Genomic DNA, 20,078 nt, shown 5'->3' on the forward strand with positions numbered 1-20,078 from the left:
CCCTTAGCTTCTGTCCTGGCATTATCTGGTAACAACTGTTTATTTCCATGTTACCCTTAACCACAAGTGGGTCCACCCACTCAGTGGTGGGGCTATGAATAAGGCTGAGAGCTGCTAAGGCCTAACAAGCATGTCAAACTCACATGCAGCCGTGAGTTTGACATGCTTGGGATGAGTCAAGGGCTCGTTGGTGGTGAAGAGTGAGCCCAGCTTTAAGGGGACTTCTGCTCAAGTGGCTCCATGCCCCTCACCATCAGAGCTCTTCCTGAGGCCTCTACTCAGTCTTGCCACAAAGGGAAGTAACTGGGTTTTTTCAGGCCTAATTCTTCTGTTGAAATGATTATATTGTATTATTTATATCAGTGAAGAGAAGTGCACATCTACATGACCTGATCATATGCCTGGGAAGTTAAACACTGCTCTCCCTGCTCTGGTTCTGAGTCAACTCAACATCAAACCTTTCTTCATGAAATATGGAGAAGTACATCATTGGGGTCCTCGGTAAGGACCGAGGTGAGTACATATCCGTGCACGCATGAGTCTGCATGATGAATAACTCATCTATCTTCTCAGGAAAAAAATTCATGTAATAAGGACCTGCTGAGTGCCAAATGTGTCCTCTCGGGCCCCTATGCCAGGCTCTCAGGATGAAGCTGTGAACAACAAAGTCACAGCCCCAGCCCCTCAAGGGACAAACATCTCAATTCAGCCCCGATCAAACAGACTCGGCATTTTCCTGTGTCGTCAAAGCCGAAGGCACCGATTTTAAAGATACATTCTTTAAAGAGCTATTTAAGCAAAACTCAGGAAGTGTGCTTTGGTCCCCTCTGAAATTCAATAGGCAGAGAGCAGGCAGCACTTTGCTCAATTAGTCTGGTTAAGCAAACTTTCTTCACAGTCATATGGCCGTGTCTGCTAGCGATGGATTCCACCGCTGTCTTCTATTACCAGCCCATGTGGCGTGCAGGGACAGCGAGAACTGACTTTCCTTTGTAGTCAACAGAGCTTAAGACAAAGGCGAGTGCCTCCTCACGAAGTGAGGGAAAACACTGGAATTTTTGAAAGTGAAAAGATGTTTGCTTGTCATACGTTCTTTGGTTCTGGAACATTATTTTACATATTTGTTGGTCAAAAACAAACAAACAAACACAAAACAAACCAACAGCCTAGTTTCTTTCCACTTAAAAATATTCCAAAAGCCTGTTTCATTCCAGGACTAAGAACATCCTCCTATTTCCATGTGTTCCCTGTATTTTTTTTTTTTTCCCCAACTGTTGCCATCTTTTTGGATGTAATGTCAATTACTCCCGAAAAGAGAGAGAACTGTACGCACTTCTGCTTAAACAAAGACAATTCCAATTTTGTTTTGGAGAGTTTGCAATACCTCCCGATAGAGATACCTAGGGTGTTACTAAATTAGGGTCTGTGAATGCTAATAGAGAGAGAGCACGTCACTAGATCAAGTTAGGAAATAGACTTTGCTCATGGAAACAACCCAACCATCAGCCTCCTTGGAGCCCATCAATAGTAACAGCAGGAAGTGGTTGGGAACTGTCTCTCCCTAGCCAGTCGCAAACCGAACCTCAGAGGCATGTAAACTTCCCGACTGTACGTGTGGGCACAGTCTGCTTTTGTTTGCATTTCCCTGAGGCAAGAGGCTCCTTTCCACCCACTCCCTGGAGTGCAGCCTGGGGGTCCTGGGACCCCCCCTACCTTAAAGGTCTTCAGAACCTCTTGAGAGTTCTTGGGCTGGCAGTAAGGCTTGGGTGTCAGCATAGGCACTGCTTTGGGAGCGACAGTTTTGCTTGGAGACCCGCTGCCTCCCGACATGCTGGCCTCCAGAAAGCTGGTACGCGCGATGGTGGTTTCCACAGTGGCAGTGAACTTGGGTGGAGGCAGTGACTGCTGCCGCAGGTATTTCATGAGGTTGGGGTCGTGCGGGAAGGGGGAGAAGTTTGGCTCCGTGGAATGGCTTCTTTCCAGGATTTTTGGCATCTCCAGGCGTTCCAGAACGGCCTCGCTGATGGTGAACCTCTCGATGTACTGCTGCAGGATGCCCTCGGCCTCTTCCTGGGAGCGCGCGTTCTTGTACGCCTCATGCAGCTCCCGCTCTCTCCGCTCTCTGAAACATGGGCATGGGGGAGAGAAGCAACACGGAGGTCAACCACAGGCACAGACACTGCAAGGAGCAGCAGAGACAGCATGGGGGCCTCTGTCATAAGCAACCATTTTTAGCAAAAAAACACATCTAGGCAATAGTGCACATTAAACAACAACAACAACAACAGCAAGACCCACTTCTCTTGAACAATTTCTCTGTAGGTCTTGATGCTTTTCCTCCGTTCACTGGTCCCTTCCTCTCCCGCCATCAATTTCTCCATTTTTTTCCTTTCTTCCTCTTTCTTGATTAAGTCCTGAGAAGCACTTCTTCTACGGCTCTTCCACCGAGCCAGGTCCTGTGGGGGTGGGTTTGGCGGAGAGAAAGCACATTTTTTCAGGCTTTTTCAATGCCATGTCTACTCCTCAGAGTTTAGTGGGCACTGACTATGGGCCCCGCACCCTGCTAGGGCGTTCCCACCCACTCCAGTGGCCGTCTGGTTGGAATAAGAATGCCCCAAGGAAAGATGCCTCCCAGAGCAGGGTGGCGCGTTTTATTTTAAACACAACGTGACATGTGCAATTATATTCCATGGCAGTTTCCAAACTTTAAAGCACTGTCTCACAGGGGATTGTAAAAAACCTCATTTCTTGCTTTTTATGACTTCTGCACTGTGAGTGGACTGGTTGGCAATACAATGGTAGGAATGAGCCACAGACCTGCACAATGCCCGCAGGGAAGAAAGAAGAGGCAGAAAAAAAATCAGCTTTGGGGTCTCACAGAAAGGACTACGATTCTGTATGTATTCATTCTTTTGATCCTTACAACAACCTCGCCACAAAAACCTACAGGCAATGACAGCCTAAGGGCGAAGAGTTACGATTCTGGAGTCCGATGGATGGGATGGCGGCTTGGGACACGATCCCAGCTCGCTCTCTCTCCCATGCTGCGGATTCACACCTCTCAGCCGCTCTGCACCTCAGTTTCCTCACCTCTAAACCAGGGCTGATTTTAACACCCACTCTTACAAGCTGATTGTGGGAGTTAAATGAGATATGCATAGAAGGCACATAGGAAGTGTTCCATACACTGTAGACACAGTTACCATTAATGGTAGAGTCAAGTTTGCAGCTGCTCTCTTGGAGTGCTCTGTGAGGATGAAATGAAATATCCCACTCTCCCTCTGCTCATCCCTATCTTTTTAAAGTTCTTCCCCGACAATCTCCAGGCCCCCATCATCAGACGCAGCAGCCTTCCGTCCCCAGCTCTCTCACTCGCTAGCTGTGCGACTTTGGGCAAGTTACTCAACTGTTCTGGGACTCACCTGTGGGATTGAGGGCGATGGTGACAGTGGCTGGCTCATCAAGTTACTAAGAGCATTAAAGAATTACTGCATGCACAGCCCTTCGCATAGTGCCTGTTCTGACAGGCTTTCAATGCCGGTAATTAGCGTTTTCATCATCATCATCATTATTCATGTCAAATATATAATCTCCAAAGGCCTGCCTCCTCGATTCCCCATCACGTGCCAGCTGCTTCCCGCCGGCCAGCTGCCCCCTCCTGTGTGGCCATCCCTCTCCTGAGGATAGTTGCGGATTGTGTGTCTGTCATTCACTCCTCACCCTTCACGTTGCTGTTTTAACCTTCCTTTCATGCCTATGTTCTCTGGGTCACTCTTTGAAATCCTCTAGATGCCCCCTTCCTCTGCATGCTTCCAAACCCAGGCCTACCTACCCCACCCCACCCCACCGGATTTTCTGCTTCCAAGGGCCCCTCACCCGCCACCCAGGCCGCCTCCCCGCCGCCCCGCCAGCACTCACATCTTGCCATTTGTCGTCCTCCTCCCGCAGCTGGCTGTTTATCAGCTGCAGCTGCTCCTGGCGGGCCCTGCTGTGCGGCTGCACTGCAGCCTCCTCCTCGCACCGCATGTCAAACATACTCGTGCTCCTGATGGTGGAGAGAGCAGAGACAAAAAGGGGCCGGCATCAGCGCCTTGAGCTCCGTGCGTGCAGGTCACTTCGCCGCCGCGAGGGGGCGCCACCGCGCTCGCTCAGAAGACTGTCCAATGCCCTCAGCCAGCAGCGTGCAAGCCAGCACCCCCCACCTCGTCTCCTTTTAATGCAAAAGCCAAAATGGGAGCATCTTTGTCTTCAGGGGTCAGTAGAATTATACAAGTAGGTGCCAAAGCATGTTGAAAGGAGAGCTAGCAAAGGTATACGAAGCTCTGGGTTCCTCTCATTTGGAAATATATAAGGAAAAAATAAAATAAAAGAGAGAATGGAAAGGTTTACTTTGGGGATAGTTTGTGGAGAAGGAGGGTGGGGGTCCACGAGGAGAAACTTCATTACAGTGCATGCTCTTTGTGTGAAGACCTGGCTTAACCGCTTTCTACATGAACTGAGGCATTCTCTCCATTAAAAAAAATTTTAAAAATCACACGGCCTTAAGTATGAGACACCCATCTTTTCATACTGCACTATTTTTTGCATCGTGGATGCACCCAGCCACTGCGCATTAGGGATGCATGTGTGTTTGATGTGGTTATTTCTATTTTCTATAAATCTGCAAGTTGATAGTGCATTTGATGGAATCTTGGAATCAAGAAAATAAGGTATTTTATATTGAGATCAAGGGATAAAATATATAAACCACTATATACTTTGTATCCTTAGATTCTCAGAATCATTTTTGTCAGGATACTTCTGCATTTACTCTTTCAAAAGAAAAATTATAGGGAAAACCATTAAACCCTCATATAGTCTATAGGCGCTTACGAAATGGTAGGCGAGACCCTGAGGTCTTTCCTGAAATGCTTCCATCGGGCTTTGTTCCAGCAGAAGCTTAAGCAGCAGGATAGAAACAGAAATAAACACCGAAGCAAAGTCCTCCCTTCTCTTCCTTTCTCTCTCAAAGGAACGAGGAGCGCTGGGACCATGTGGGTTTTAACAGTCCCCAAATCCAGAAATGGAGGCCCTTTGAAGGCCACTCTAAGAACAGGGGAGCGTGATAGTCCATTTTTGAAGCCAGAGTAACACAAAAAAAGAAGAAAAGCCATGCATTTGGACATCAGTGATGTCCAAAATAGTGTTCGCCAGGGCCAGGCAATGAGCAGGCATCATTGCTGGATGCCACCAGTTCCCCAGCGGACAGCTCTCAGAGAGGCAACGTGACCCCACGGCAGTGGCTGCCCAGCTGCAGTGCACGCCACCATGCAAAATGAATCTGCAAAATGGACTTCTCTAGATGTTGGACAATTTAAACATCTAGAGCTAAAGCTGAAGACTGTACTTGTAATCTGTCTTCCCCAAGAGTATTCTAATAACCTGTCCACAGAGCGCTTCTCTCTGAGCTCAGCGACGACAGACCACCTTGTGGAGCCGCCCTCACATATCAGTGGGTCGTGTGGATTGTGGGAGCCACACCTTCCAGATAAGCTGGAGTCCTCAGGAGGCAGGAGGGACTGCGAGTTTCCCCTTGCTTATTAATTTTTAGTAAAGATTTAAAAGGAATTTGCAGAGTTAGGTAGAAAAGTATAGCCCATATATTTTTTTGAAGTTCATGGACCAAAATTCACTTAGATAGGCTTTCAGAAAGAGACCGGAATTCATCCCAATCCTCCTCTCAGAGTTAAAAAATTAAAAAAAAAAAATCTTACCTTTAAATATATTTGATTTAGTCAGTTCGTCTTTTAAGGCAATTCAGTGTTTGTGAAGATCTTAGCAGGTAAAAATCTCTCTGAGCTGGGGCGCTCTTGTAACCTACTCAGTAGTTGGCAGATCATGGGAGGGAAAGTAGGTTCCTTCCTTTGACTTTGTCATTTATATAATTTCTAAAGGGCAGAAATTATATAAATGATTTATATAATTTAAACAAATTATATAAATTGGTTTAGGTCACAATGTGTGGCCATACAACCAGGTCGTCTTCTGGGAACCCAAGGAAAAAAAAAATGGCAGCCGTGTCCAAGATTGGGAATCGCCTCTCTTACATGATAGACAGAGGACAAGAGCAAGTCCTTCAGAGCTGACTTCTGTCTGGGTTTCTACCTCAGTCCTATCACGAAGTTAGAACTTGCCTCCGCCCAAATGTGGCCAAAAGCTGGCTAGTGAAATAAAAAGAGAAACTTTTGTTTGCCCTCTCCTATACCAGGAAGCAGTATTTTTCTCAGAGTTGTTTTGTTTTTTTAAAGAAATACCAGCAAACTGGCCAAAAAGGAAACAGCAAAACTATGAGCAATGTCTTTAGGACAAAAAAAAAAAAAAAAAAAAAGGAGCAAAGCAAGTTGAGAATTGAAGATACTAGCCAGAAAACAGGCTGAGTCACCATTCAGAAAATGCTCCCTCATTCAGAAGTCAGACTCTGCCTCCAAAATGCAGACGTGAGCATCTAAGGATGGGGTGAGGGACCCTGACGGAACCCAGGTTCCAGAGCATTAATGTGACCTGCACTAACCTTGTGCATCTTCCCACAATAAGTCATGCCCTTGGGCTGTGTTGACAAGGGACCCCGGCTGCATTGCCTGGGAGTCTCTGTTGGTGGTGGTTGGCATTTTGGGGGAGCCAGGATTCAATTCCCTCAAGAGGAGCCTGGACATGGTTTCCGGGCCAAGTCCAAGGTAAGGGAATTGAAAGCAAGATGGCCTGTGGCTCTCACAGCAGAGCGTGTTGGGGGAGGAGGAGGAAAAGGGCAAGAAGGTGAAACTAAACAGACAGAAACATTCCTGGCCTGCCAGGCGGCGGAAATTTCTGTTTGCCTGTGTGGTGGGTCTGCCCCTGACCTGGGTTTTCCTCGGGGCACATCTTTTTTTGATTGGGCTGCATTTTCAGAATGTGTCCGTTATGAATAAGTGGAGCCCGTGCCAATAATTGCCCTGACATTTTTTGAAAAGGGGAGATAGTGAGGGATGAAACGAGACATAGTATGATGCTCTTATTTAAAAAATAAAGTCCCCATATAAACTTTTCATTTTGTTCCTCACGTGGGCTCACGTGAATCGTGTCTACTCCGAGAAGGAAATTTGGTCTGCCTGATGTGCCTAGATAAGACGTCTGGAAAAGAAGCTCCTTTTACCCTTGTTATTCCATAAGGCTGCTCCCTGCCAATGTAGAGAGGGAGCGAAGGGAGTCCCCAGTGCGGCCCCTTTAAAAAAGTCGTTAACTTCCATGGGTGAGCTTTCCCCCTCAGGGGCAGGCAAATCCAAGAGCTCTTTCAGAGAGCTCTTTTCTTTCACCTTTAGGATTTCCCAGCAATCTAGCTCAGGCAAGTTGCAGGGTGTCTTTGCCCTGATGAAGAATACATCCATTCTATCAAAATGTTTTCCCCCCCTACCAAATCAAAGTCATGTTGTGCCCATCAATCTTATGTAATCCTCCTTTCAGTGACTGTTAAATATTGCCACTGCAGATTTTAAGATTAATAAACAGGGCTTCATTTTATAGACGACTAAACTCCAACCCAAGCTTGCACTGAGGTTTGGTTGTGAGACGTGAATGCTGTGTATGTCAGGCCACAAAGCAATGAGAGATCACACGTTGGCAAGTGACGTCAGAGGTGCTGGAGGCAGACTGCCTGGGGCCTACAGGACAAGCTAAGCTGACATCTTAAGCACAAAAAAATGGAAAAAGCACGACCGGAAAGCAGTAGATTTGGGCTAACGCTCATTGTCACTGGTGGAGATGACAGCTGTGTGTGTGCCACGCCACCCCTTGGGTTCCTCGCTATAGGCCTGGGAACGATGGCTCAGAGCAGGAAAAACGCCCCTCAGAGACTGATGGTGGAATTACGCATAAATCCTGTTTTTTTTAAAAACGCAAGTTACTGCAATCTGAGGAAGCTAGTGTTCTGCTAAGAAAACTTGTGCCTTGGATGTTCCTTTCAGAATTTTCTGTGTATGGGAAATCCATTTTTGGAAATGGACTCAATGTGGTCCCAAACGGGAGAATGTGGATTCTTCTAAAACGTGGAGGGAGGCATAATGGGCAGTGAGTCTCTGCGATCTCTGAGAGGAGGGGAAGCCCGAGTCCTGCTTTAAACCTTGAGTCCTTGCCACGGAACCTGACCGAAATCCCAGCAGTTTGGTGTCAAGCATCCCGCAATTTATATTATTGCAACCTGGGAGGAACTTGGGCTTCTGAATCCATAATTAGTGGTTTAGGGTTTATTTTCTTAGTTTAAGAAGATTTTGTGGCCGTGAGAATGACTGCTTCATTGTGAACGCCAAGCCCTAACATATCAAAAGTGAAATTCAAATGCAGAATTCTGCTTTGATAATTCCATGGTTCTGAAAGGGTACCAACATCCAAACGGTAACAAGCACAACTGTAACATGCCCCGTCTATGAAAAGCAAATGTTAAGTTTTAAGCAGCAGCTGCATATTAGAATCATGCTTGAGTTGCTTTTTCATTCATCTCTCCTGCGCAGAACATGTGTTCTGCATTCCAACTTCAAGTGCTTTTTGAGGCTTGCACGAGTCGGTTAGCGATTCAGTCCCCTGTTGCACCAGCTGCATTTCCATTAGTGGTTAAGTACTGAAGGCATGCAGTTTAGGCTAGTAATTAACGTATTCCTATGAAGACAAGACAACTTACTCTGCGTCATCAGACACAGGAGTTCTCGGACCGTATCTATAAGACCAAATACAAAATTAGAGGATTGAAAAGACAAGGTTAACGCTGTAACTGAGCTGAAAAAGAAAAGCTGCTGGTGAAATGTTAAGTGTGCCAAACGTCTTCCCCCCTTGATCATAATGGAAGAAAAGTGTCCTTATACAATTAACAATGTTCACTAACTTCCGAGAGGGAAAGGAGCATCCTGACAGTTCTAAAGAGTGCAAAATGTGCATTAAAACACAGAGGAGAAGTGAAAGGAACCCCACGCCACCCACACAAAAAACAAACCCGTTCAATATAAACACAACAGGCTTCGGGGCACCCCGCAATGTTTAGAGAAGGCAGCTTTTACAAACCCAAACCTGCACGAGGGTTGTTCACAAACAGTGAAGCTGTTCATGCCTTAGGTGTAGCCGTAGCGAGCTCTAATGGACACCCAACATAGAAGCATGGGCTGACTGGCCCCGGACCTGCTGTATTAATGCATTTGCACAAATGCCATCAAAGAGCCTTTCTGCAGTTTTGTGAAAGCAAACCAGGACTCCAGACCAGAGCCCCAGTCAGTGCCTTCTGCGTGCGTTTGACAAAAACCACAATTCCTAGAAAACGGGCGGCGTTAATCCAAACCAGACGTGGGTATTCCATCACTTGAAACACCAAAGTGTTTTTTTTTTTTTTTTTTTTTTTACAATCTTTGATAGTCTCCTGATTATTTTTGATCTACAAAGAGGTACCCTCTGCGACACAGGCACTTTACGTTTTAATGTGTCTGATAAAGCAAAGGAAGAGGTCAAGTTAGAAAACAAAATTAGAACTTCAGAAGGGCCTATTTGAAGCACGTTTTAAAGATGCAGCTCCCACCAGGCTGTCTCCTCTGCAAAGGGGGGTTTTAAGAGGAGGTTCTTCCTTATGCTCTGAAAGGCTGTTCCTCTCTGCATTCTGATGGTGGCTAAAGAGTTATTTAAGTAAATAAAAGCTTCCTGCTTTCAGTTTCCAGTAAATGCTATTGTGGGGTTTTCAGCAAAAATGACCAGATCCCATGCTTTAGTTTCATAACAGTTTACTACAGGGTAAAAAGTAATTTTTAAAGATCTCTTCCTATACTCTTAGAGAAAGCCCCCCAGAATACATGGTTATGCACACACAAACACCTTTTCTCTTATGCTTTTCATTCAATGACAATTCTTTGACAATTATGGTTTTCATTCAATGACAATTCTTTTCATTCATAGTGAAGGCAGCCACAGCAATGCAAAATCCAATGTATTTGTTGCCCTGGCCGAAAACAAGATGAGGAAAATGTTTGTGGATGTTTCTCTTCTGGTAGTAAGGTTCCTTTTCCATTTCTCTAGGGCAGGGGTCTTTAAACTACGGCCCGAGGGCCACATGCAGCCCCCAGGGGAGTCTGATCCTGCCTGCCAGGTTTTTTGGGCAGTGAGCGCAGCCAAGGTGTTACAGTAGGGATTAGTAGTTCATATAGTCCGGCCCTCCAGCTCTCTGAGGGACCGTGATCTGGCCCCCACTTTAAAAAGTTTGAGGACCCCTGCTCTAGGGGGTAGTTTCCAAAGGTGCTAAAATCTAACCCAATACGCTTAGTTTTCCAAAAACACCACGACATTGAAGCAAATGACTGGTGGATTTCTGCACATCGAGGGAATGAATAAGCAGCGTTAATTCTGAAGACTGGATAAATGTTACCCATGGAATTAATAGGCCTATTGGAATAGTCTTAGTCAAATATAATGTTTTCTCAATTACATATGAAGTAGAGCTGAGAACGTATTCCTAATAGATGGTTAATCTAGAAATAACCAGTAATAGATGGTTATGTATTTTTGGGTCTCTATTTGAATGTTTCTGTTCATGTTTGATTGAAGTTTAACATACATACGGAAAGTACACACACCTTACACATACCATACACCTCAATGATTTTTCACAAACCGAGCATACCTGCACACTAATGTTGAATGTCTTGTGAATGGGCCCATACAGTATGTACTCCTTTGAGTTTGGCTTCATTAGCATATTTTATTAGCGGTCCAGCTATGTGGTTGCTGTAGGATATACTTGAATTTAAATGGCTTCTACACAAAACACAAGATTTCATGATATCTCTGCCCACACATGCACATGTACACTACAATGTAAGATCCATAAGGGCAGGGGTTTTTCTTCTTGGGGTTCCCTGAGGAGTGACCAGACTAGGCCCCCAATAAGTGTTCATTAACTATTTACTGGCTGGTCTGGAAATTGAAAAGAATAGCACAATCTCTGAAGATAAACTTATTTTTCCCCCCTTTACTATCCACTGTGGATTTAAGGAATTTCCTCTCAGACTGATTTATCAGCTTTAGAGGATGTCGATTTAAGCAGAACTGCCTTTGCTATTAAGCAGAAGATAATTAGAGCTTGAGCTCCAAATGACTTTCCCAGGTGTCCTATGGGAAATGTAAATGTAAATGTAGGTTAAAAAATAATAATGAAGTGATTTTTCAAAATGCAAAGTAGGTGAGTCAATAGGCTATGAGGTACAAAATTGGCCCGATTAATCACAGTTCGTATAAGCATCCTAAAAAAAAAAAAAAAAAAAAGCTACTAATAAAGTTTCATTGTGAGGGTTGGGGTACTTAAAAAGATAGATGAAATATTCTATGCACCTATTGATTGCATTTATGTAACCTTCAAAATTAATAAAGCACTTCAGAATTAGTCATTGGTGGTTACATATTTTCATATTGTGAACTAACACACGCTTCATTTGAAGTGAGAGGGGAAAATGGGTTGCTGCTCATTTAGGATTATCCCTCAGCACCCAGCACAGTGTAGTTTACAGAAAATAATGACTCAATAAACGTGTTGTAACGAAAATGAATTCCCAAGGGAATCTGTCAGACTCGGGTGCATTGGTGCTGGAGTGGGACAGGGGCTTTCTGCTCGGAAAGAGCTGGGTTTGAATCTTGGATCTGTAATTACCCGCTGTGTAGACACGGGGCCTCCTCACTGCAGGATGCAGATGATAATTCTTACTTTCAGAGGGTTGTAAATGGGGTAAGTACCTAGAACGCAGGCAGCTGCCTCCCTCCCTCCCTTCCTTCCTTTCATTCTAACTTGCTTTACAGTAGCCCACGGATCCAGGGCCAGGCTATGTCAGGCCACCTACAAAGTGAGTGACTGGTGGACCAGTCTTAACCAGTCCTAACCATTCGACATCCAAGTGAGAGCCTCTCACTTACCTTTCCTCTACATCAGGCATGGAGCTAACATCCATTCAGCCTTCCTGTGAATTCTCAGAAGGTGAGCTAGAGGGAGCAGACACACCTTGCAAAGGCTACACACAGTACTCTCCAGCCATCAAGTAGAGCATGGGTATTACCCTGCTCCCTGAAGCCAGTGCTATAATAAGGTTATACTAGAGTATTATTATTGCAATTCAGAAGAATGAATAATAATAAAACAGATGAAATCCACAGGATAAAGATGGCTAGGATATTAATTTTAAAATTTTACGTAGGGTCCTCCCTGTTCCCCATTGCACCCTCTATCCCACTGTCACGAAGGTTTTATAGTGGAACTTACAATTATGCTAAACACCCCCACTGCTTTGCCCTGCACTGATCAGACGGTCCACAGACCTATCACTCTGGTTAAATAGCAACAGAAGCTTCAACCTATAGGACCTTAAACAAGATCATGAACCCAGGTTTATATTTCCCTATTCTTCGTTTTAAATCAAGTGACAACAAAGCCCAGAGGTGCCACATCTAGAAAACACTGTTTCCTAATGTTGACATTAATTCTCAGATTTTATAAGTGGCATGCATCCTCTTAGGGCTGGAAGACCCGCTTAGAATCAAAGGGAAATCAAGTACGAGGCGATCAGAAAGAGGTTCCGCCCCTTCACCCAAAGGTTCCTCTGTGAATTGGGAAGAGACAAAAGAGCTGCTCATGTAGGGTGCACACAGAGGAGCGTAAAAAAAAAGTTTAACAGAAAAACTCACAGCTGAACTATTCTTTCCACACCTGCTCACATGCAAAAAATATAAATAAATAAATAAATAAATAAATAAATAAATAGGAAAGCAAATTCTTAGCAGACTGGGCCAGTTTTTATCACTCCGTTTCTGTAAGCAGTAGCAAGTAAGTGGCATTGATGTACCAAAAGGCATTAATAAACATATTCAAAGCACATATCAAGCCTCAGAATGGAGAAACAAAGTCACAAGAAACAGGGCACAGGATAATCTTCTGACCTCTTATCTTTTGTGGGTGGGCCCTTCGCAGATTCCTCCACTTCCTGCTGCTTTGCAAATGGAACCGGAAGGAACTGGTTTGGCTTGGATCCACTGTGCCTAAGAGACATCCCAGTCCTCCTGGCCATCATGTCATCTTTTTGGGAATCGAACAGCTTTCTTTGTTTTTTCAGTCCACTGCCACTCCAGGCAGGAGCTGCCATCTTCTCTGAGCTCTCTTCTCTCCCCGAAGCCTCCCACTCAGAGGCCAGAGGACGCGAACTAGGGCAACATTCAGTCCAGCCAGTCAAAGTCCGCTTATTAGTAAAGATACGTTCAGTAGCATCACTCGCGCGGCGTTAACTCAAGACAGAAGGAGCCAGTGTCCACAGAGACAGCAGCACGCACAGCAGTGAGTATTAACACCGTGGGCCTCCACCATGCAACTGGTACTCACATGGGAAGGGGTTTCCCTTCCTGGTTTTCATCATTTCTGAGAAGGAAATCTGGGCAGTGCCCAACCACATGCAAAGGCTACCATCTCTACCCAGAGGGGGCACTGGAAGCGGGACTGTGACCCTGGGATGGGCGCATTCCTTTCAGCGACTCAACGCCACATCACATCAGTCACCAAGTGGCTCGAAGCTGCTTTTTGGGAACACAAAAGCCACACAGCGCAGAGGCAGCACACCCTGGAATGCAGGCAAGGCGCTCACAGTGGCTGGCTGCTTGCTTCGCATCTTTCAGCCTTTGGCGGCGTCTCAGAATCGCTTTGAGCAACGCCTTTCTCTTCTTTGCCATCCTGTGGCAGCTGTTTGGATGTAACTAAAGCCAAAGAGGACAGCTTTACTACGAGGGAAGAATTCTCACCAGAGGCCTCGACCCCACCTGTCATCCTTCACCTCCCAGGGAGGGAAGACACGAGGCTCCTCACCTTCCTCTGTCCTCGTTGGGCATGCGCCCACACTGCTGCCATGCTCCTCCTGGGACTCCAGCACGGGAGCCAGCTGCGAGACCCCTCTGCAATAGTCATCTAGGCCAGAGTTCACCATTCTGGTGACCATCAAGAGGCATGGGTGTCAAGAGAGAAGAGGAAAAAGTCATGAAGGGAGACAACGAAAGTCGCTGAGACGAAAGATGAAGAGAGTTCAGTTGATCTCACTCCAAAAGCCAGTTAGTAAAGATGACATAGGCAAATTGAGATAATGCCATGTGTACCCTGGCAAGGGTCTAAGAAAAGACTAAAAGTGTTGAGTGATGGCCCTTCAGTAGTCAAAGACTCAAAGATGAATTTCTCATTAATTCCTAACTTCCACTCTTCCTTCCTAGGTCACCATCAGTTTCCGAAAACCCAACTTTGTGTTTCTGGTGTACTCTGGTTATTTCATCCTAAAGCCTGTTCCCCTCCATGGTGTCACCCTCAGTATGGAACCAAAGAAAGCCCCCTGTCTGTCATGGATCATCTTCTACAAGCATGTCAAACTCAAAGGCTAACACGGGCCAAATAAACAAGGTTTAAGTTCACGTGGGCCCCCAAAAAACCAAAAGCTTCAATTTTCACAGAAACATAGGTTTATTTAGATAGAGACATGCTGAATACAGAGGGCTAAAATAAATGAGTAATGGTTAACATAAAAGAATAAAACATTTTAATAAAAATTAATATTTCTTGAACATTAACTTACCAGACACTGAATAACTGCACAAATTAGTAAATGTAATGCAAATAAACCTCTTACTTGTTCTATGAAAGAGAAATATTTCCTGTTGCACACACCAAACAAGTCAGCCCAAGACTAATGACGTGGCAATCGGCTGCTAAAATATTTGACAGAAATGGTGCGCTTGCGCGTAAGGCTGGTAAGGGAAATGAATGCAACACGATTAGAGCAATCAGTCATTAGCAAATGTTGTAGTTCGTTATTAATAATTATGTGTAACAGATATTGTAAAAATTAAGTGATGAAATTTTGATTAAAACGTTTCTTACATACTGTTATTTTGGCTGGGCTGCAAAAATACTCATTGTGGGCCACGAGTTTGACATGCTTGATCTACTATTTCCTTTGGATTTCAAGGGCCCAGGAGGATGTCTTGAGCATTTCCTCCTGCCATGCTGAGCTCCACTGTGCTCCTATCATGCAGGCAGAATGGGGGCTCCCAGAAGATCAAGAGTCCTATAAGTGTCCCCTACCTGCTGAATGGAAGAGAGACCAGCTCACAGAACTGAGTCCCCAAAAGAAGGTTTGGGAATTTAAAGCTGGAAGGCCTCTGGTGCAGATGAGAGCTGGGAACAAGCCTATAAGAGATTTTCCCAGGTGACCCCTCACAGATTTGGATGGTGATGCATCCAAAGAAATGCGTGACCCATAGGAACCCTCAAGAGAGAAGTCTTGTTTCACTCAAGACTTACCACATAGTGTTTTTGAGTAGAGGAGGGAGGAGACCTTTACTTTTTTGTGTGTGTGTCTACTTAGATGCCCACATTTTAAACTTATGATACTATTTTTTCCTCCCTCTTTGGGAGAGCAAAGAGGGAAGTTAGAGGTAAACCTGATTTTTATCAATGCATGTTTAGAAGAAACCCCAGGGACACCATTAAAACATTCCATCTAGTTCCTTTAGCATTTCCAACTAATAAAATAGTGCTTGACGCAGCTGAAGGAAAAGGGTCACGTGCCAAGATTATTGACATTCCCGGGCCATGATTCTGGTGACAACAGAATCAACACGAATGCCTGCCATTTGACTTCACACACATGCTCCCCCCCCCCCCCCCCCCACGGGGCGACACGCTAACGTTAGTTTTCTGCTAACCAGCAAAAAGCCTGTTGAAACTATGTCATCTCTGGAGGTTTCTTTCATGGGCTTCAGCAAATCCTCTAAAAGCAGCAGCGACTCCCATGCAGATCGCCTTGCACGTGTTTCATGAAAAATACCTGCGGCCATTTTGTGGGTTAGGCACTTGGCCCTCCTCTTGGCTGGGCGTGGCCGCTGAGGCTGGGGACCCAGAGCCCGTTTGACCCTGGCGGCTGTGATGGATGACTTCTTCCACCTCCTCCCTCGGCCCGGCCTTGCCAATGCTGAGCCGCTTCCACTTCTGCTGATCTATCTCTGTCACTGGTCCAAAGTGCACGAACTTTTGCCTGGGGCCGGAAGCTTTCTTATAGGCCCTTGCCTTGCGGCTGGCAAAGTCATCCCGGAGGGCAGTTTCGGCTTTGATTTCTGGTGGAGGCTCAGGGGCACAGATGGGCTCAACATCGTCATCCCTAATCAGAACCGGAAGTTAAGTTCTAAAGCTTTCTAATGCAAGTACAAGTCAATAAGAGGTTTTTGTTGTTGTTATTGTTTGTTTTTAAGTACTAGATCTATGAAAAATACTTCTCTGGCTAGAGCAGAATTGCAGTTTCCATTAGTCAACCAAATGAAGAAATGACCACTGTCTTGTTTAGGTAAACAGAGCTTTAAGTACCTATCACTTTCAAAACATCACTTCCAACATCATAATTGATGGCATAAGAAAATCTTAAGCATGATGAAGTATTCAAATTATTAAAAATTCAAGTTTAAATTTCTTATAGCAAACAAGCCTATCAACATAACCACTCGTATAAATTGGTTGAATTAAAGAGGAGATTTTCCATCCGTGGGGCTTGCAACTTTTTGTATTAATAAGTCTCAACTCATTCAGAATATACTCTGTGTTGTGAGAGGCACTCAGTATTTCCAGCCAGGAAAATAAAAATATGATAGAAGGATAAGCATTCTATTCCTTCGAAGTTCAATAACAGCACTGCCAGGGGAAAACTAAGAAAAACACAACACACCTCGTCTTGCCTGACACTTTCAGTCTCTCCCATGTCTCCAAGTCGGCTTCCGTTATATTGGAGACGCTGACAAAGCTCGGAGCCTCACGGTGAGGGGCCTGGCTGCCCTGAATTCTCCGCTGGGCCAGGTCGTCCTTGTAAATATCTGGCACTTTCCGGAGTCCCTCTTCTGCAGGTTCACTCTCCTGAGCCCGCATACCACGGGTCACTACTGACTTCAGCTCTTCTGTTTGTCCCTGGTTTCTGTCAGTGTGATCCAGGCCCCCACATCATGGGAAAAATGAAGTTCAAGGAAGGGGAGCAGACAAACAGATTGTCAAGCATGGAAATTCAGAGGCTGAACAAAATGTTGGAAGAACCTTTCCCTTTCTCAAAAACTACGGATTCAATTGGAGCCTTGATTACTTTTGCCTGCCTTGCCCTTTTGACACTGTAATGAGAAGGGAATTTTCCCATCAGATGACGATCTCTAGTTTAGTTTAGGAAGAGAAGCCAGAGCCCGCTGGAAGACTAAGGACGGTAATGAGATTTTGGTTTGTCAGTTGTAACGCCCAATTCCCACGCTATCCAAGTTACTATAATGAAGTCAAGTTTTCTGATGGGATCCCTGAGACCTCCTGGACTGCCTTTTACTGCACCAGTAAATGTTAGTCAGGAGCTCTGCATAATCCAAATTCTAGCATTAGTGTGGAGGTAGCTGGAATGTTGTTCACATTCTAAAACATCTCAACCACAAACCCACAACTGCCAGAAAGTGTGTTTTAGTCCATTCTGACCAGAAAGTTTCCATGTTCAAACTCAGTCACTGCTTCCTGATATAACTAGTTGGGTTTGGCTAACATAAACTTCAACAAATAGAGTATATCCTCTTTTCCTTGATCTATGATGTCAATGCCCATTTCTTTCAGGTGTTGATAACTGTTTACTTTTATCAATTCTAAAACTGAGAGTTTTCATTGTGCTCCTAGGAAGTGAACATTAGATGTCTGATGTTGACTATGTTGTGATTTAAACCAAAGTTGTGGCATCTATCTAATATAAACATCCTATCATATTAAGTCAGTTCTCAACTAAATATGCTTCTTGAGGCATAAATCTAAAAATTATACATACATAGGTCTACTTGCTTTTTCAAAATCGATCATCCTAGGTGGAAAACCAAGAGGTATTTTGTTACCTGGATGGTTTCATGTATTTGCAGAACCAAGGCAAATAGGAAGTAAATCTTCTGTTTACTTTTAGTTTGGAAAAGGGGATCAAGGAAGGGCATAGCAAAGAGCCACCAGGAGCCTTTTCTTTTCCATCTGTTCTTTGATGCTCTCTAGAGAGGTCACGGGCTATCCCTGACCCAGAACTGTGACCCTACACATAGAGTCAGATGACAACCGACAAATGAAGCTGGAAATATCAGGAATTAAAATTGCATGCAGGGGAAAGGAAAAAAGGGAGATACAAAAGCTACTCCTTTTCCTAACTCAAGTTGCTGATCCCCATCAATAAGCCTCGATGCTGGTCAGTTATCCAGAAGTTTTTGTTCCTCTTGCAACAATTGATCCAAAGGCCCTCCTAGAATGGTTTATTACAAGGCATGCCAATAAGAACCGCAAAGACTGAGCCTCCTGAAGCTATACTGTGTCCTACAAAAAATTGTGCCAGGTCTTCTGTGCTCTAATACCTGTTTCACATCCGGGAATCTTTCAGGTGTTTTGTGTCTGGTACTTCCTAAAACAAAACAAAACAAAACAAAACAAAAACAGACCAAAAAAACTACTAACTACTCCACTGAACTCAATGTCTCTGCCCAAAGAACTATATTTATTCTTAGGTCAATAGACTTAAAAAACCTATCAAGTGATAGGCAAAGGATGGCAGTTAAATACTGAAGATGCAAACTCTAACTGATTTTGATATAAGGAAAAAAATACAGACTGATCAACTCTGCACTATGAAATTTAGCAACCTAATACCCTAAATGAAATAATATCCCTCTTAGATAAAAATCACTAGCCAAATCCAATTTTTCTACAAATTTCTTTTTCCAAATTAAGAGGATGGGAGTAAAGTTGGAAGGCGAAAATTCATTTAAGATCAATTTAGGAAAAAATAACAACACAATTGTTATGAACAATAGAATTATATGTTTGAGAAGGTTTTTTTTAAAATGATAAATCTCTATCCTCAAATGTATAAGTGATCTTGCTCCAATATCTAAAAGGAGCTAATAAGAGAGAAGAGCTAAGCAATAGCTAAGCAATAACTATGTTTTCTGCCTCTTATGAATGGACTGGAGCAGTCTTGAGAGATGGCTTTTCCCCAATAGCAATGACACATGTTTATTTGTGTCAATAATGCCACTCTATGCACTAGCACCCTTATGGAGTAATGTGCCCAGAAAAGGCACATCAAAGCTAATTTGGTGAATTCAGCCCTATTTTGGACATGGCCTTTCCCCTCTCTGCCACTGCATTTGGTGAGACTGGATAGCTGGCGTTCTACTTCAGAATAGGCTACCATTACCAATTATTCATAATTGGGGCCGGAAAGAGAAGAATAGGAGGAGGGCTATGATACAAATCACTTTCATTTATGTTTTCTCTCCCTTAGACACACACACACACACACACACACACACACACACACACAGCACACCTTTTATGTTCTAGACTTTTCTTTTCTGAGATTCCCTTCGAGAGCTGTTTGCTGCTCTCTGGTTTCTCTGCCTCCTTTCTTCGGTAAGGCCCATAGAGGAGCTGGTTCAGCGGCACCGTTGGCTTGGTCTGGTTCATTCTGGCTCTTCTTGCAGCAAAGTCATCTTTCTCAAGGTCGGGCAGTCGACATGCAATGCCATCTTTTGACTCTAAGACTTTGCCATGTTGGTGGGTCAGGAAAGGGTTTTCTTCCTGAGGGATAATATCTCGAATCGCTTCTTCCTCATTGTTTAATTGCTTTTGACTGATAGAGTAAGATTAAATAGAACACCACATGTGATCAGACCAAAAAATTTTTTTGAATCCCCATCTCCACACAGGCAACTGTTCTGTTAGTGAAAGGTCTTCTCAAATATAGTTAGTTCAGATGACATCTGTTTACCATTTTAGTCCAGAGTTGCATCATAGTTAGTGCGGGTTTTAAAGCCTTGAATTTAGCCAGCCACTAGCAATACTAAAAACTCATTGCATTGACAGAACCCATCCACATTGGAAAGGCTGGATCCTAAATGGCTCTGAACGTGACAATGCCAATTCCTTCCATGAAGTTTGAAAGAGCAGGAGGCTTTTTGCTGTTGTTCATCTTTCTTTAGCACTAGACCCA

At 44.3% G+C, this 20,078-nt stretch overlaps 1 protein-coding gene across 11 annotated transcripts in view; it reads right to left on the reverse strand.

The window, feature by feature from the left end:
• The window catches only part of LIMCH1 (LIM and calponin homology domains 1), a 318,608-nt gene that overhangs the window by 46,061 nt on the left and 252,469 nt on the right, over positions 1–20,078 (reverse strand). For 9 of the 11 annotated variants that reach the window (XM_084900385.1, XM_084900380.1, XM_084900384.1 and 6 more), the window contains 4 exons: positions 8,687–8,722; positions 3,919–4,045; positions 2,299–2,456; positions 1,714–2,122 (listed from right to left, as the gene is read on the reverse strand). In XM_084900385.1, the coding sequence (XP_084756511.1) occupies positions 1,714–2,122; positions 2,299–2,456; positions 3,919–4,045; positions 8,687–8,722 (730 nt within the window). Of the gene's footprint in view, positions 1–1,713; positions 2,123–2,298; positions 2,457–3,918; positions 4,046–8,686; positions 8,723–12,960; positions 13,222–13,655; positions 13,765–13,873; positions 13,993–15,878; positions 16,209–16,766; positions 17,010–19,415; positions 19,719–20,078 lie in introns of all 11 variants that reach the window. The other 2 variants (XM_084900375.1, XM_084900378.1) reach the window with 2 other exon arrangements.

This window comes from Pipistrellus hanaki (assembly GCF_964339955.1).
Source record: "Pipistrellus hanaki genome assembly, chromosome: 1".
In the NCBI taxonomy this organism is placed as follows: domain Eukaryota; kingdom Metazoa; phylum Chordata; class Mammalia; order Chiroptera; family Vespertilionidae; genus Pipistrellus; species Pipistrellus hanaki.